Below are 17,444 nucleotides of genomic sequence, written 5' to 3'. Positions count from 1 at the left end.
CTTCCCATTTTCTGCAGAAAAGAGGTGACAACAACAGATGCTGTTTGGCAGGGGGATTTCAAGGGTGCGTTACATTAATTGTTGAGCCGAGCACTGTGGAAAAGGGAAAAGAAGCTGCATTCATACTACTAGCTGCCTGCCACAGCACGTAACAGCAGGAACGGTTAACAGTGCCCCTTTCAAAAAGCCTTGATGGGACTTCCCCGTTGCAGAAGTAAATTTGCCATGAAAGACAGTCATGCTGTTTCCCCAGCGTTCGCATCTGTTCTGCATTCAGAGTCGTTCTGGCTGATAATTGCTCTCTGCTCCCCTCCATCTCCTGCTGAGGAACGGCTGGAGCTGTCAGGGGAGTTTCAGCCGAGCTCCATCACCTTCCGGATGAGACGTCTCACTCACCACCCAGGGTGAACATGGTTAACCCAGAGTACATTTCCAGTCCCTGTAAAAATCCAAGCACAACAAAAAAACAGTCCGGAGGAGACAACCCCCCTGTGGCATGACAAAGCGGACCATGCTGATTAACTACGTGTATGCAAATGTATTAAAATCATCTCTTTCACTTTATGGGCACATTAAGAAAAGACACAGAGGAAGGCTGCACAAGATACCACGTATACACACCGGAGTAGAAAGCCTGTTCTCCCCACGAGAGCTCAGCGTCTTAGTGTCACCAAAAGGAACAGCAGATAGAGAAGAACAAACGAGAACTGGGAGAGGAACAGTGGCCAAGTTTACACAGATGGGAAGACCATTTTTCATGCAGTAGTGTCCTAACCACAACCAGGGAATATTCGCTGTTTAGTATTTCACCATTTTCCTTCACTGTTTTTCACAGAATGAGAATTGAGCGTTAATAGGAAAAAAACTGAGATATGTAATTGCTCAGCCTTATGCTGAGCCTTTCAGTATAGAGTCCTGGCAGATACCAATATGTATTAATTGGAGAAATTAAAAGCTAATGCCAGGGCTTCTTGTGCTTCAGAATTGTTGTGTTCATTGAAACATGGCTGGCAATGGAGCTCCAAACACCTAGAATACAGTACAAATCAATCCAGCCCACTGCCTTACAAAACAGCCCTGAAAGAAGCTGCCAATACCCCGATTGACTGTTACTATATTTTTGAGAACTACAACTCCTTTTCCTCGCTAAGCTACAGAAACCCATACACCTGCATATCTGGCGGTTCGCAACTGCTCTTTAGGAACGTCAGGGCTTCCTCTTGGATCCATGAAAAATTCCCTCTTCTCCAGCAGTTACAATTTAAGCCGTGTGCCCAGACCAGCCTGGACGCCAGCTCAGCACACAGGACTGATTCCCTGGGCTCAATACCCTTCTGGAGAAGAAGAGGTATTGTAACATTTACTCCACAAACTTGGTACCATCTCCACAGCTCTTCCTTCACTTGGTAGAGGTAGTTGTCATACATGTAGAAGGACCTAAGGACTCCAAACCCTTCTCTGCAGGCTTTCCCACATGAAGCTGAGCTCACTTTTTTTTTTCTAACCAGCCACATGTTAGAAGATTGACAAATCCTGTTCTATTTTCACAGAATCGACTGGGTTGGAAAAGACCTCAGAGATCATCAAGTCCAACCCTTGGTCCAACTCTAGTCCGTTTACTAGATCATGGCACTAAGTGCCATGTCCAATCTCAGTTTAAAAACCTCCAGGGACAGCGAGTCCAGCACCTCCCTGGGCAGCCATTCCAATGCCTGACCACTCTCTCTGCAAAGAATTGCTTTCTAATATCCAGCCTAAACTTCCCCTGGCAGAGTTGAAGCCCATGCCCCCTTGTCCTATTGCTGACTGCCTGGGAGAAGAGACCAATCCCCACCTGGCTAGAACTGCCCTTCAGGTAGTTCTAGAGAGTGCTGAGCTCACCTCTAAGCCTCCTCTTCTCCAGACTAAACAAGCCCAGCTCCCTCAGCCTCTCCCCACAGGTCTTATGTTCAAGTCCCTTCACCAGTCGTGTTGCTCTTCTCTGGACCCGCTCCAGCACTTGAATCTCTTTCCTGAGCTGAGGGGCCCAGAACTGAACACAATACTCCAGGTGTGGCCGCCCCAATGCAGAGTACAGGGGAAGGATCACTTTTCTACTCATACAGGCAGCAATTGCCGCAGCTCCTCTTCCAGCTCCCCCAGAACCAACTAGATTATTTCTCTGCATCATCCCCAAAGACCCTGCCAAGTCCAGGGCTCCCCGTAGCAAACTCCTCCTGGTTACACAGCTGGAAAGCAGCAGCTATGTGTGCTACACAGGCTACACCGCAGATCTGAACTGCTTTTCCATTTTGTTTCCTATTTTCTTCCCTAGCTTTGACTTTAACAAGCACTCAACTGCCCTTTTCAAATAACTATTACAAATCAATGACCTTTCCTGAAGGAAAGCAGCTGCCCTTCACTTCATATTCCTATATCTCCTTGCAATTTTCTTTTGTCAGCTTTTGTTTTTACCATCGCAATGATCTCGCAGGACCAGTAAACCATCACCTCATATTCTAGTTAAGTACACTGAGTGAACAGGACTCCACAGGTGGCCTCCTCCTCTGATGGGAGAGCTATTTATTCCTTTTCTTTTTCCCCTCCTTCCCTTTAATCAGCTGTTCTTGAGAACCATTCTGCTCCCACAGCAGCTCAGCTGATTTTTATTTCATAGCTTTTGGCAACACATTTGGTTGCAATACATTGAGGTGACCAAGATGCCATTCCAGAGCTGAAACAGCTGCGCATTTTCTCCTTCACAGATCAATCTCGCCTGAGACAGAAGGGGTTGACCTCTATCATGTTTAATCAGCATTGGCAAAAACAATGTACATCAGCTACCGAAGCTAAATTCCTTGTATTATCTTTAGTAGTTTATTCAACAATATGAAAAAAAATTATCTCCAAGGACAGGAAAGGAAGAAACAGTCGCCATGCATCAATTAAACCTGGGGGTCTTGTGGGCAGGAAAGAGATGAGCCAACAACTGTGAGAAGGAAAAGGTGCAACTAAGTTCCTTTGACTCCTTCAAGCCCTGGGGTCTCCTACACAACTACTCGAACAGCATTCAGTTGGCACCTACACATTACATTGCATTTCACAGCTCCAGGTTACGCCGGGAGCCTTGACCTGGTGGGAGAGGTGAAACGTGGAAGTCTAAGTGGTGCTTCAGAATGAAGTCGAGCCCACACGCTGTCTTAGAGCTGACAAGAATACACACCGAGTTTTGGGACACCAAGGTGCAAAGCAGCTGGAGGGGACAGCAGTTGTCCCACTGCACTCCATCAGCGCCTCTCCTTTGCTGTCACCCTTCACAACAGATGGAAAGAGGGATTATTTTAGGTAGAAGAGCAAGTGAAGGAGCACATTCATGACTGAAGACCATGCTACAAGTCCAAAGCAAACTCCAAGAAGCTGAGAAAAGAAGGTCATACGTAGAATTAAAAGCTTTATCCCTGTCAGACACTCACAATAGATGTGATACTGTGCAATTAAAACAGGGCAACAGAACCTCTTAATTAAACATTTTATTTAAACCAATACAAGCACCATGCTTAGCAAAAAAGATTTGGTTTAAAGTAAACATGCAGTGTGAACTAGCAGAGACTAAACAGCGGATGGAAGTTGTACTGGTTACTGATATTTTCATGGAATTGCCAAATTCTCAACTCTGGCCGTGAACCTCTCGCAGCACTGGTGCCAACCCTGCCATGTCACAGGACACAAGTTACGCAGAGTCCGGATCACGTAACAAAAGCAAGAGTTTCACTGTGCCCCTCCTCATGTCCCATCATACCCCCCGTTCACAGTTACTAGATATATCTATTAAAAAAGAAAAGATAGTTGCATGACATTTCCTTTTTCGAGCACACTGAAGCGAGGAACTGAACTCCCTTGCTTTTGCATGTGTGATTCAGACTCCTGTTACCAGTTCAACATTGATTTCTGGACTAGCTATTTTACAGTTAAAGATACAAAAATGGAACCCTGGTACAAATGCAGAAGACGCTCCTTTGGAGAAGTGAAAAGGTGTTGACACCTCCATTATTGCCTTGTTTGATAGATCAAAACAGCATTCATGATCCTAGAAACACACTTAAACCATCAAATACTTTTTGTTAAAAAAATTCAAACAATACAAATCCATTTTATAGGCTGACATGCAAACTCATGCTTTAATTCAGCTTACCATCAATTAATAGGATTACAAAAGCTGTATCCCTGCCATCTAGTCAATATTTAAAGCAAACCAGATTAATTGTGGCAGAAGTCTCCCTTTATGAGAGACCCTCTAACTTTAACTCCAGGCCAAGGATTCTATGGCCAACCCAACTCCTGAAAAATAGGAGCTCACAATGGAAAATGCTGACTCTCAGACCTTTAGCTACAAAGGCTCCTATAAGTGCCATTAATTTATGTTGTCCTTTAGTTTGAACCCTCTTTAGAGATCTGAAAATTCAAGACAAATGTACGATTACAGATTGGCAACTCACTAGTAAAGCACAGTCAGAACATACTGGCCTTCTGAACATGGACACATCTGCCTCCTGCTTCTCTTCAGTACAGAAAAGAGAGTTCTAAAGGTGGGAAGAGTACATTATGAAAACAAGTATGATCTGTGCAGGATTTTGACATAATTAATGCCTTTATTTAATCAAGTATTAGCACTACCTGTATCTCAAGAGCCTAGGACAGTAAGCAGCAGCCAGTTGTGTCGAAACACCGCATTAAAAACAAGAAAACCACAACGGAGCCTAGAACAGCAAACATCCTCTGCATGCTTGTTCTCCAGGTACCAGCAGCTGCTTCCTCAGCTTCACAGCTCTGAGAGGGGACGGACGTACAGCTGCCAAGAAGAGCTGTTTGAAGAACAGTACTGGTGGGCTGAGTAGCATCGACATCACCTTTCACAAGAAAAAGGCTTTAATGCTCTCATGGGGATTTGTTGGCTCTATGCAATTGTGGGGCAGCACTCAAGGCAGAAAGTCCTTAAGTGGAGGCAACAATAATGCCTGAAGAGACAAGAAAAGAACTTGGACTGAAGATACAGCCAATGTTTTCTTGGCAGAAGGTGGAGTGATCCAGAGATGAAGAATCAAATTCAACCATTTGACTGCAGCAGCTCCTCCCTTCTCCTCCCGAGAGAGAAGGAGAGAGGCCCCTTTTACAGTTATTTTTGTCAAGACCTGTGCGAGCAGCAGTTGGATGCTGGCAGCCTCCCAGTGTACAAAGTACAGTAACAAAGATGATTAATCCAGTTTTCCCCACTGCCAATCAAGCTGAACGGTACAAGTGGCAGTTTCCCTGTCCCCCACGCTGTACTGACATGCCTGTGAGCACAATGCCAACAAAACGAGATCCTTGCTGTTTCAAGACTGATGCTTAGAATGACATTATTCTTTAAGCCAAAGTCTTATTCATACAATGTTTGTCACAAAAGATATTGTTTTTATTGATCTGTAGTACAGAACGATCAAGCAACAGTTTCATAATCCACATTTTTTTTTTGTCCAGGGAAGTGAAATTGTTTTTCCAGTTCACTACGTTAACACAGAAATGTAATTTTAATTACAAGCATTTTTTTCCCTGCACTGAAAGACCAACTTAATTGGATCATTCTAACACATACTTTGAAAAGCTCCTCTGAAGTCAGATTAGTATACAAATAAATGAGCAGTAACATCAAACTAAGAAGAGATTTACCAACACTGAGGACCTTTGCAAATGAATTCCCTGTGATTTTAGAGGAATTAGTGTTTTAACACTAACACAACAGATGTTTACAAACAAAAAATAAACCTCCTTTCAGCAAAGGTTTCACAGCATGAAATACTGGCCTCCAAATTTAACACTGCATTCCTTCCCAGCAAACAGATTTGTTAGCGCAGCTGTATTTTAAGGTACGTTATCAACAGGAAGCTGCTCTCACGCAGATACTGATTCAGAAGCACAACAAACACTCATGAGCAAGATAGTGAGATACTGTCACATGAGCAACTCCTTTTGCCACCGCATGGGCCAAACGCGTCCCATGTCAGACAACTACTCTAGCGAATATAAAACAGACCTGTAAAAAGACTGGTCATATATAAAAGTTAAATACTATTTTCACATTAGAATATTTGTTGTTTCAAAGAGATGAACCGTAAGTAAATGAAAATCAAATTACCACTTATGCAAAAGCTTTATCTGGAATGTAGTTTTGACCAACAAGCAGTTAAGAAAGAGACTGTAATTACTCAAAAGCTATGTGTGGCCAGCTTTTATAACAAAAGAGATAGAAATCATTCATAATCATGAAAAGCTTTAATCTCCTGACTCCTACAAATGGAGCAGATGACTGGAATTTCAAAGAAAAGGAGGTTAGCTTTCTTTTATAACAGATGTCAACTGCAAGACCAGGCACTCGGAAAAAAATGTTACTTGGATTCTTTAACAAAGTTTTTACCAAATTTGTAATAAGTGGCAGTGTAAAATTCTCAAGTCATTTTAAAGCTAACAAATTAAAGGCACACAGTATTTTAACAGGTGTTCATATAACAGGAAATGAGCAAAGAGGTAAAGTTCTTAACAGTGTAGTAAGTTATATATGCAAAACATCTGGTACCAGAGTAGCCAGAGTTGTAGTTCAGCCCTTAGTTATCATCTAGTTCCTGTAAGACTATATCAGCATGAGAACTGGACAGTCAAAGCTGTGCCCTGAAATTTTGTAAGATTGACTCAGTCAACTGAGGAATTACTGGAATGACAAAAAATAATTCCAAGAATTTGAGAAAGTTCACGTGGACTCGATGGCAAGGCAAACGGATGGATTTGCAGTACAAGGATTTTGTCTTTTGGATATTAAATGCTTCCAGAGAGTAGTTTTCAAAACTGAGAAGACGTTAAGTCAAAAAGTCGGAAAATTACGTGACAGTACACAATTTCTGCATATAAATGGCTAGTATATGTCATAAGGATGCATTTGTAGCTCAGAAGAAGTTAGCGTCAGCTTCCAAATTATGTTCGTAGATAGTTATAAATCCAGAACTGAACTATTTTAGTTATAGAAATATTAGTCACAGGAGTGCAAAAGGAGTCCCTGCAGAGGAGTATTCCCTTTTAACAGGTACAGATAAGGAAACACCTGCAAAGACTTGTTACTTCAAGGAGACAGACCTGCTATTCTTTGCACAAACTTTGCACAAGAGAGATACTGCAGGAGACAGATGTAAATACAGTGCATTTTTTAGATGTAAGTATTCATGTCTGGTTCCAGTATTATCAGGATGGTACATAAATACTTATGTTCGGAGGTTTTCTTAATGGAAGAAGCCCAGTTTCTCACGCAGCCATTCTTCAGTTAGGTCTTCTGTATTTCTTATTTCAAATACCTAAACAAAATTGCATTGTGTAAATTCTTCAGGTGATAGTACTTGAAAGGGATAAGCATACAACGCAGTCAACACCTTGCCACACAGGTTGGTTGAGGTGTAATAAACCAGGAACCAACCCGCGGTTTTCATGTGCTTTCTTGAAAGGTTCAGTTAATGTTCTAAAGTAACATCAGCGGAAAATACACAAGACTAAGTGGCAAGGAATATCACTAACTTGAGCAATTCCATAATTCCTATTTCTAGACTTCATTCTTCTTTAAAACTAGGTAAGAACAGCACATGTACTACATTTTGAAGTTATTCTGAAATGGCACCATCTCATATGCATTATCTCAGCAAGAAGATAGTCTGTTTGAAGAATACAAATTAATTTAACCTCTGGGCTGAATTAAGCTCAAAGTTCAGATTTGCCCAGCCCAAGACACAGTTATTCCTCCTCTGAAATGAAACAAATCTACATTATCCAGTAGCACACTGTTTTCCCTCTAAGAAAACCAAGATACCTCAGAATAAAAAACCCAACCAAACAAAAACCACCAACCCAAAGCTTTGTAGAAGTCTTATACCATGAAACAGAGAATAAACCAGAGACACCAATATACTCTTTACTTTCCATATTGGCAAGCAATGCTTTGGGTTTGTTTGGAGTTTGTTTGGTTGTTCGTGCAGTTTTTGTTGTTAATGTGCTTGAAAAAAGGCTCAGTTAATCCTGTATCACTAACTGGAGTCTTCAAGATGCCCACAAATAGATCATCTTTTCAGAAGAGTCACATAAGTAAATTTTACAGATCCACAGGCTTTCAAACACGCTGCCTTCTAGGCAATAAAAACAAGAAAAATATTGTCACTGGAAAGTGGTGTTACTATTCTGACAACACTGAAAATAAAGCTCTGCCAGCACTAAATCAGTTATCTGCCCTTCTAAGGGTATGGAGCAGAGAGCTGCAAAAGGCATGCAGGCCAAAACAATGGATGGGATTTTTTAAGACTCACAAAGTCTTCCAGTGAACCTGCTGTTTGGAAAGAACTTCCTATTTAATCCTGTCCTCATCCACTTCACCATTTTAATCTTCTTCAGAAAACAATTCAAGTTTTGTATCTTTTCTTCCTCATTCCCCATCTCTGCTGGAATGGGCTCTGAACACTGTTTCTTGTATTCAGGCAGTGATTCACTACTATCAACTAATACTGATTTTTTTAAGTAAAAGATGAGGGATAAAAACCACAAAACTTGGTATTAAAAGAACAGCTTAACAGAAGCTAATACGCAAGCCACTGAAAAAATAAGAGGGCTCAGCTGAGTCACATGCAGAAATCGCTGCAGGAGGAAGTCACAGCATGAGCTAAAATGAAACATGGCTCAATGAGTGGGGACAATGAAACACATTTGAAGAACAAGTAAGCAACCTGGAGACAGATTGTCTTCTCCAGCTTCAGAAGGAAGATAATAGACCCCTGATCCAGCTGAATTTCTCCCTCTTGACAGGTGAGAGTAACTCCAATAGAGCTAGTGCCCAGGCTTACACCTTCTTCTCATCAACTCTTCTTTCTCACCTACTGAAAACTTTCTTCCTCCTGAACAAACTCTTCCTTTCTATCAAAGATGCTAAAGTTCTCAGGCCTCTGCGGTGCAGTTTCAACAAAGTTAAAAAAAGATTTCTTGGGGCTGTACTGATTGCTTCCCTCCCGTTTAGCCCTGTCAACAAAACCTCTAACTTAAAACAGAGAGGTCCTTTCTCACAGGGTATAGCTAGAAGAGGGAGAAGTTCACAGTTTTCTTATTGGCATGAATTACATTTTTACTGGGATGTTAAAAGTACTCAGTCAGGATAAGGAAGATCAAAAGGGAACAGTGCTATTGAAGAATGCTGAAGTCACTTCATATTGTATAAAAAACCTGAAGTGGCCACTCACTGTATTTGGCTTTACTGGTTGAAACTAAAACTTTAAGAAATCTAGGTGCCAATTAAGCAGAGTTTTCAAAATGACAATTAGCTGTGGCTTTTTTTGGTTTGGTTATTGTTTTTGTTTGGTTTTTTTTTTGTTTGTTTGGTTTGTTTTCTTTATATATATACACCTAAGCTCAGTGAATGCAGTGATTTATTCTGGTCTCAGTACTGGAGGAGGCAAACACAGGAAGATTTAGAATTGTTCAGCACTTGGCACATGGGTTATTTATTCTGAAGGCTATGTTCTGCAAGCATCCAACCCATAAGCCATCCAGCAAAACTAGTCCACACCACACAACTTCAGACTATTCTTCCCATTAATAAATTCATTTGCCAAAGTAAAGACATCTGCCCTACTGATGGATATTTTAGTTTTAGAAAACACTTTTCTTCCTGTACCCTAAAACTCCACAAATCCTTACATGTCACTCTCTTCAGTCTTCCTAAAACAAAATCTGTCCACTGTAATTACAAAGTTTCATAATGCTCTTCTTGCAATAGGTTCAAACAGGACACAAAACAGCTTCTGCAACCTGCATTTAAGGGGGAGACAGTTATTTCAGCTGTTCAATTATACCTTAGTGAGTTCAGCTGTCTGTACAAGCTTATTCTTGCTTCCAGCATACATCATCTGTTGTTCAGGCTTACATCCTGTAGTTGTGTGAAAAAAAATATATACATAAAGAGGTTGTCTAGTTATTTAAACTGCAACACTTAAAAAAATAACATCTTGTTTTTTTGAATAATCCAAACTGAAAGCTAAAGTCTCCATCCAGAGAAGTGACCTGTTTCTCTACATACATTGTCATCCTTGCTCTTACTTTCATAGCTGGTACTTGAAAAGCATTTCCAGAAGTAATAGTTGTGCAAGTTGAATTCGTGGTCTCAACATGCACCTGTATTTCCACTTAGAGGTTCCACCAAACACTCCAGTGGTCAAACTTGAATCACAACAGCCAACCAAGCAGCACCTCCCACCACCACAGCACTGTGCTGATTACACTACATTCAATTCTTTACCCTCTTCCCGTTTCTGGAAGATTCTCATGTTTTTGATACTTAAACTTACACAGATCTTTATCGTTTATGCCTTCGAGCTGGAGTTAAACTGAGAACAAACCAAGTCAGTTTGAATTTGTTGTTCTTTCTCCTAATGTCTCCCCAAATTCCCAAACTTAACTGGTAGCTCAAAATGACTCCCCTCTCACCCCCACCGCAGAGCCACTGCAGTCACGGCTATAGGTAACTGCTGTTTAAAGTCCCAGCTAATGGTTCATTTCTGACTCCAGTATCAGTCTAACCATTATCTTATGTTTGTAGAGATTTTTGAAACACAAAACCTCAAGGAAAAAAAAGGCTTTTCTTTAGTATTTGCTTGTTCATAAGTTTCTACATATGAGTGTATAATACTTCTAAATCTTGCCATCAATAGAGAGTGCTATGTAAGCTCTCTTTTCCTATGAAGTACTACTAGTCTGCCTGCTTTGCTACTTCAAGGTCTCCCAGAAAGTTTCTTGCTGTTCTAACTTACAAAATATCTGTCCTTCTGAAGACAAGTAGCACCCAGAACATTCAAAGATGCTCAGGTAACTGCAGAAGAATATGCTTACTAGTTGCTAAACTCTTTACCTACCTAGTTATTCTAGTTCTGAGTAATGAAGGGTAAAACAATGCAATCAGTTTATCTTCTTGTAAGGGATAACAAGGATAATCCAGTAATACCAGCAAGCTTCCCTATTACAATTCAGAACACAGATGGAAGCCACAGGAGCAACTCAGCTCTGTAAGAGCAAACCAAGTCACAGGTTATTTGGCTTCTATTAAAATTACAGAGTTTTCTGCACAGTTAGGTTTATGTTTAGGGCTAATGTGATGCAAGCAGAGGAACCTACTGCTCTGTATAAATTTGGGACAATCTAAGACTACACTCCTTTTCTCCTTGACTACAGCCTGTCCACCCAGCACTTTTACCTGCCCAGCTGTGGGTTCCAGAGCCCTCTTTTCCTCCTTTTTCACCCGTAGTTGTTGCAATCCTTTAGACCTTCACATCACAGCACTGTTTGGGAGCACCCTCTGTTGCTGCCCATTACATACAGGCCCCCCCGGAAAACCTTCCTCTCAAATCCCATCCTAACCCTTCTACAGAGACCTGTTTCTTTCACAGGTAGATATGGGTTCCAGGTACTTCTGAGGAATTTTTTCCCAGCCAGTCGCTAACATCCCAACAGCAAGATGGACAGAGATGAACAGAAACCCTCAGGAACAGAGGTGGTACCTTCCAGCCCTCTTCTCACCCATTTCCTGAGCCTTGTCTGGTGATATTTTGAGGATTCCCCAAGATTTGACAAGAGGGTGACAGGATGGAGTTAATATACTAGATATTCCCCTCTGCCAAAGAAAGTCTCCAGATGCCATAGCCTTATAGGGCCTCGCTTCCAGCACTGGCATCAGCAAATCCAGCCTTAAGTATCTGAACCATTATTTGAGCATTAAGCATTCATTTTGTCTTCCATAGCAAAGAATATCCCCATATGTACAGCACACAGTAGCTACCACAGTGTTCACTCACCAACTGGACTGGAGAAGATAAAGCACAAGGGGTAAGAAATTCTTCCATCATCATGTTGATACTTGTAACTATACACAATAAATGTTTTTTCTGAGGTTAAAGAAACTAAGAAATCAACAATTTTATTAGGATATAATCCTCAGTTATCAGAGCTTGATGAAGGCACAAATAAGTCTTGAATTCTAGGAGATGCTTTAAATTTGGTAAGGACTCTCACTGTTCTCCTGTTTTCACTTCCATATTTGACTTTCAGAACTGACACTGCCTTTACCAACCTCTACCAGAGCTGGGTGACAGGGCTGTCTTATTGTTTCACATCAGAGAGTTAAAAATCACCCTTTCATCACAAATATTCCTTTCCCAGCTTTGTAAAAAGACTTCCCACACCCACCAATGTGCTTAATGGAAGCCAAATTCTTTCTTTGCAGACTAAGCACTTCATTGTTTCAGGTGTTTTGCTGAATTTTAACTCAAGTTTTCACTAGCACTCCTGCTTAGTAGCCTCCTACTGCACCATGCTCATGAAAGGAAAGATTCAGAACAGCACGTGGAATAGTGCCAGCCGGCTTTTGAGGATAATGGAGGCAGATATTTTCTTCACTAATAACTTAAGTACCCCTCTTATTCCATCTAGTTAAAGAATAATTTACTTGCCTCTTTTTTCCTTTTAAATACAGGGATTCTTCCCCAGATCACATGCCTATAGCACACCCAGAATCTGTAACTGCAGCAAAACAGCAAAGGCCACATGCTGACAAAGTACCAAAATGGATCCTAAGTTACACAGGCACTTTTCTAAATTTAGAAGTAGCCACATACAAAACTGGTACATTTTACTCACTTCTTTACATTAACAGTAGCATGGTTTCATTTTACTTCCCCAAACTTTATCTAGTCTAGAAGAAAATAAAATCTTCGGAAAAGCTTAAGTGTTGTCATTGTTTCAACAAGTGGGACAACTGTTTGGTGTATCCCAAGAGCTGACACCCAGGTTATCTCACAAATAAAGTATCAGTAAAGTCACACTACATGCAAATATTGGCCTAAAAAGGTGAAGTCCAACTCTGAACATTTTGAACAGCTTCCAGGAGTGAGTAAGACCAAATGCCAGCAGCATTAGAAGGATATCGAGGTTGTCTCTCAGGCAGCTCATCTTTTAGCTCATCGGGAGAAATACCCTGGTAACATTAAACACAAGCAATATTTGAACAAATGACCTTGCAGTTGAAGGTATACTATGAAGGCTAAAGCAGAATAATAGAACAGTGAAATAGCTGTACATCAGATGTACATCTACAGTTGAACTGATCATGATCTCTCAATCAAATTACTAGATCAGTTTAGGAAAGCAGTTTGTGTGCTAATAGATTCCTATGACTAAACATAGAATTAGTGTTAGCATGAATAATCATCTCTATTTTAGGCATAATGAGTTTAGACAACATTTTTGGCTCTAGTTGGATATGCTGGCAGCTACTATGCTTTTCTAACTCCAGTGCTAAACAGAAGTAAGCAAGCACACACCAAAAAGTATCTGTTAAAATCAGCTACATAAATGGTGTTTTTGAAAAACTCAGTCCTTCCTTCTTGAGCAAGCAAAAAAGAGTCCCCATTCTATCTAAATCTTACATTAACTTCTACATTCTAGGAATAAGAGCTACAGTTAATGCTCAAATCCCTGGGAAGGATTTAATTTTGCCCTATGTACCATTAAGAAACTCTACATGCTGGGCTGACCTTATTATGCCACCTATCAAATTTAGAGTCTGCAGAGGATTAGCAATCCCAGCTTCTAATTGATGGCAGATCAGCTCAGAGTCAAATATGCAGATCTATGGGGAAACACAGCAGAAATCTCTTCAAAAAGCAAGAAGGTGCCAGAGATGCTTTTTACCTAGTTGTATCATAACAGCTTTAAAATAACTTTTTTGTGCAATTAATTAGTCAACTCAATTGCTTCTGCATAGTTCCACTATTAATAGTGCTGTGCTTTACATGCAGAGTGACCATGCATTTAAATAAGCTCATGACCCAAATTAGATTAAGAGTTTGATAACAATTTGAAACTAAGGCAGTACCTTAGAGACAACAATACATTGCAGGCTGAAGATACTCTTATTTACAATTCATTTAACAAACCTCATGCTCCTCATCCAGCACCACCAACTGCTTATCCTTGTCGATTTTCACTATAAATCAAAAGAAAATGCAGATCAATGTTTTTCCAATCGATCTATACAATGTATGCACAAAGCTTTTTAGCATTCTCCCTATAAGTGCATTCCTCGTGCTTCCATTCTGCTTCTTCAGTCTGTCGCCTGACTTCCCAAAATCACTGATGGCAAGAGAAGTGCACAGACTCAGCACTGTTCATCGCAATACACTCCTCTCAAATTTCACACAGAAACGTCAAATCCCCCTACTTAGAGGCTACAAAATTTACAAACTCAAATGACTGTGACTTGACATTTTTTTACCATCATTTTACAACCAGTGGTAGACTCTGAGCTACAATTAAGTATAAATACTAAGAGCAGATGCAGTCTTGTATCATAAGAACAGTGTTGCTTTACTGTTCAAATTACAGGCAGAATTGGAAGTATCGAAGTTCATACAAGAAACAGCCTCTTGGCTCACATTTACCTGGTACAGCAGCAACATTACATGAGAAGGAAAAGAGAAGATCAAGTTTTCTGCAAGACTTTGCAATTTTTGTCAGACATGTTTTTAACTTACTTATAATGGCAGCATTGTTGGTTTCTTTACGAAACCGGAATTTTCTCAGTTTCTCCACCAGGTCTTCAGCAACATCACAAACCACCAGAGATTCACTCTAAAAAAAAAGAAATGACAGAGGGGAGGGAAAGGTAAATCCTTCTAGTAAACCAGAAAAAAATGCCCATGTCATGAATATGTGTGCATAAATCCTGCTTTAGTGGTTTATTGGAACTACATGCAGCTTGTTCTGTTTCAGAACATCAAACCAGAAAAAACACAGATGAAAGCAGTTTTTAAAAACACTCTAAGAGAACACTTACCTGTTTTAACATCCCTCCTCAAAGCCACACAGTTAACTAGAAGTATTTATTAGCTATTCCTGAAGTGGGATTATTCTCACAGGTCTCAGAAGTAAACAGTTTTTACAGTTCACTTGCAAAGACAAGTCCTGAAATAAGGAAGTCCCTTAATGTGGCAGTAAACTGGCTAAAGTAATCTAAGTATATAAAATAACAGGAGGTACTATTAGCATTTCAGAAGCAGACAGTAATCAAGGGTCACCCCTTATTTTTACCTGCAAAAATACTAACTGAACTTTCAAGATTTCCAGATACGAAAAGCATTTATTACATTTTAATCAAAAAGCATTCATACTTCCCCCCATGTGCTTATAGGTTACTAACTCCAAGTTTTCAGAATAAGTGTCCAGATAAGATATTAGTCATCATACTGAAGATAGGGAAGGAAATGATCATTTCACAAGCAAGTTATCTTCCACGAAACATGCAATTTTTAAACTGTACCAAGCCAACCACTATCACTTCCTGAGCAACATTTTATACACACAACCTCTATGGCCACAGTTAAGAGATGCATGCCAGCTAGAAAAGTTGTATTTAACATCTCCAGCTTATTCATATTGTATTTGTAAATTCCTAAGGTATCAAGGCTTTTGTGCCAAAACAAGTGTTTCACGACTTCCTTAGAAAAACTGCTCAAATTAAAAAAAAAAAAAAAAATGCAAGATTACCTATCACAAGCTCTACTAAAGAGCTGTATCATTCAGATAAATCACTGTGTACAAATCAGAAGAAAGTTACTTTTTAAACTTTGAGTTCTGTCTCCTCGCATTCAAAACTGGCTTGTGAGAATTTCCTCAGAAAGCAGAGAAGCATCTCTCCTTCCCCACTTCCAAATTCACCTTGCAAATATCCTATATTTGTTTTTACTCCTGAAGAGACTTTCACCTTAACCAAATTCTGGCACAAAGTCTTGCCGTTCTGCTTCCTCTCAACAGCTGAAGAGGAAACCGGGCTCTGCTGTGACAGGACAGGTCAAGCACTGTGTGTGCAGATCCATTAATTTGCTTGTTTACCCTAAACTTTAAAGATTTTTGATCCACAGAAATCATAAATATCCACTTTTGCTATTTCAGGAGATCTCAACAGACAAACAAGAAAACAAACCAACCGGAAAGCCACACCAGAATTCAAAGCTGAAGTTATATTCTGTATTAAATGCCCTTTTCTGAAGCATTTCTCCCAGTCCTCTGGGCTCAGCAGTTTCCTAACACCATCCCGCAGGCATTGCTGTGTAAGCATGGCTCTTGCTTATACCTTTACAGCCACGCAGACATAAATCCCTAAGAAAAGTTGAAGGCCGCGCCTGCAAGACACACTGTGACAGCGGATTCGGATCATCTACCGGGGCTAAGTTGGCTCACCAGTGCCTGATTTAATAGAAACTGAAGCAAATCAAGAGACAGAAGGGCTGCACAGACAGCAGGCACACCCGCCAAGCAGCGCAGCAGGGGGTTTGCTGTGGGTGACCCTCAGCCACCACTCACACCACTATTACATTGCAAGATTTTCAGAAGCCCTGTAGCCGGCAGGGCCGGTCACCGCTGTCTCCGCAAACAGCTGCTGCTTCGCTCTCCCCCCGCAACAAAACAACCCAGAAGGTCCTTTTCCTTGCGGAGCAGCGGGTGAGCACAGCCCGACCCGGAGACGCCGCTCACGGCGGCCCCTTCCCAGGCAGCACCCCCAGAGCAGCGGCTCGCCCTGAGGAGAACCGGTGCTCGCCGCTCCCTAAAGCACCTGCTCTCCCCTCACAACTTCTTCCCCTGCGGACACCGGCCTCACGCCGCCCCTCCCGCCTCAGCAGGGGACCCCCCGAGCCCGCGGAGCCGGTTGCGCTCCCCCCGGTTCCCAATTCCCCTCAGGCAGCACCGGCTCCTCTCACCATCTTGCGCGCGCGCAACCGCCCAACCGCCGCCGCTCGCGCGCCACCAACGGAAACCGCCGCCGCCTCCTCGCTCTGCTGCGCACCCCACTGCGCCTGCGCAACGGAGACCCCGCCTCCCCCTCCCCTCTGGCCAATCAGCACCGCTGTCCCAGCCGGGCGGGGCAGCGTCAGCCGCCTACGGGTAGCGGGAAGGTTCAAGGGCTGGCGGGGAGCGGCTCATTGCCGGGGGCTGTTCAGGTGCCGCGGCGCCGCCGGGGTGGGGAGAGAAGGGGCGCCTCGCACCCCTCCGCCCCCTGCTGTGCGCCGCCCCGTTACCATGGCGCCGCGGCCCCGCCCCCGCGGAGTCATGGCAACGGGGCGGGGCCATGCGCAGGGGGCGGGGCCGTGCGCAAAGGGCGGGCGGGGGTTTCCTCACGCAGGGTCCGTCAGAAGTGGGGGCTGTTCCTGGGGGCGCGGGGAGACGGGCTCCGAACTGAGGGATTCTATGTGTTAGCGGTTAATGTCACTTGAGGGTGACAATATTTAAAGCCCGATTCGCAGAGGATCATCATGATGCGGATGCCGGGCAGGGATATCAGCCCGTGGCGGGGTGACCACGGTTAAGGC

General features: G+C 42.1%; 1 protein-coding gene across 3 annotated transcripts; it reads right to left on the bottom strand.

Moving 5' to 3' along the window:
• Positions 1–322: 322 nt before the first annotated feature.
• On the bottom strand, positions 323–16,896 carry GMFB (glia maturation factor beta). Of its 3 annotated transcripts, none has more exons than XR_013922239.1 (8): positions 16,836–16,896; positions 14,613–14,709; positions 14,016–14,065; positions 13,005–13,054; positions 11,877–11,959; positions 9,885–9,958; positions 7,141–7,355; positions 323–439 (listed from the first exon to the last, which is right to left on the bottom strand). XR_013922239.1 is itself a non-coding variant. In XM_080346238.1 (8 exons), the coding sequence occupies exons 1-7, from the start codon at positions 16,836–16,838 to the stop codon at positions 7,284–7,286; spliced, it is 429 nt and encodes a 142-aa protein (XP_080202364.1). In that variant the 5' UTR covers positions 16,839–16,896; the 3' UTR covers positions 347–439; positions 7,266–7,283. The 3 variants fall into 3 exon arrangements, 2 of the variants coding, with proteins under 2 accessions (XP_080202364.1, XP_080202363.1); XM_080346238.1 differs by having other exon boundaries at positions 347–439; positions 7,266–7,355; XM_080346237.1 differs by lacking the exon at positions 323–439 and having other exon boundaries at positions 5,156–7,355.
• Between the last annotated feature and the right edge of the window lie 548 nt (positions 16,897–17,444).

Source organism: Nesoenas mayeri, assembly GCF_963082525.1.
Source record: "Nesoenas mayeri genome assembly, chromosome: 5".
Lineage (NCBI taxonomy): Eukaryota > Metazoa > Chordata > Aves > Columbiformes > Columbidae > Nesoenas > Nesoenas mayeri.
The sequence above is the reverse complement of the archived record's forward strand: the minus strand, read 5'-3'. Positions and strand labels throughout refer to the sequence as shown.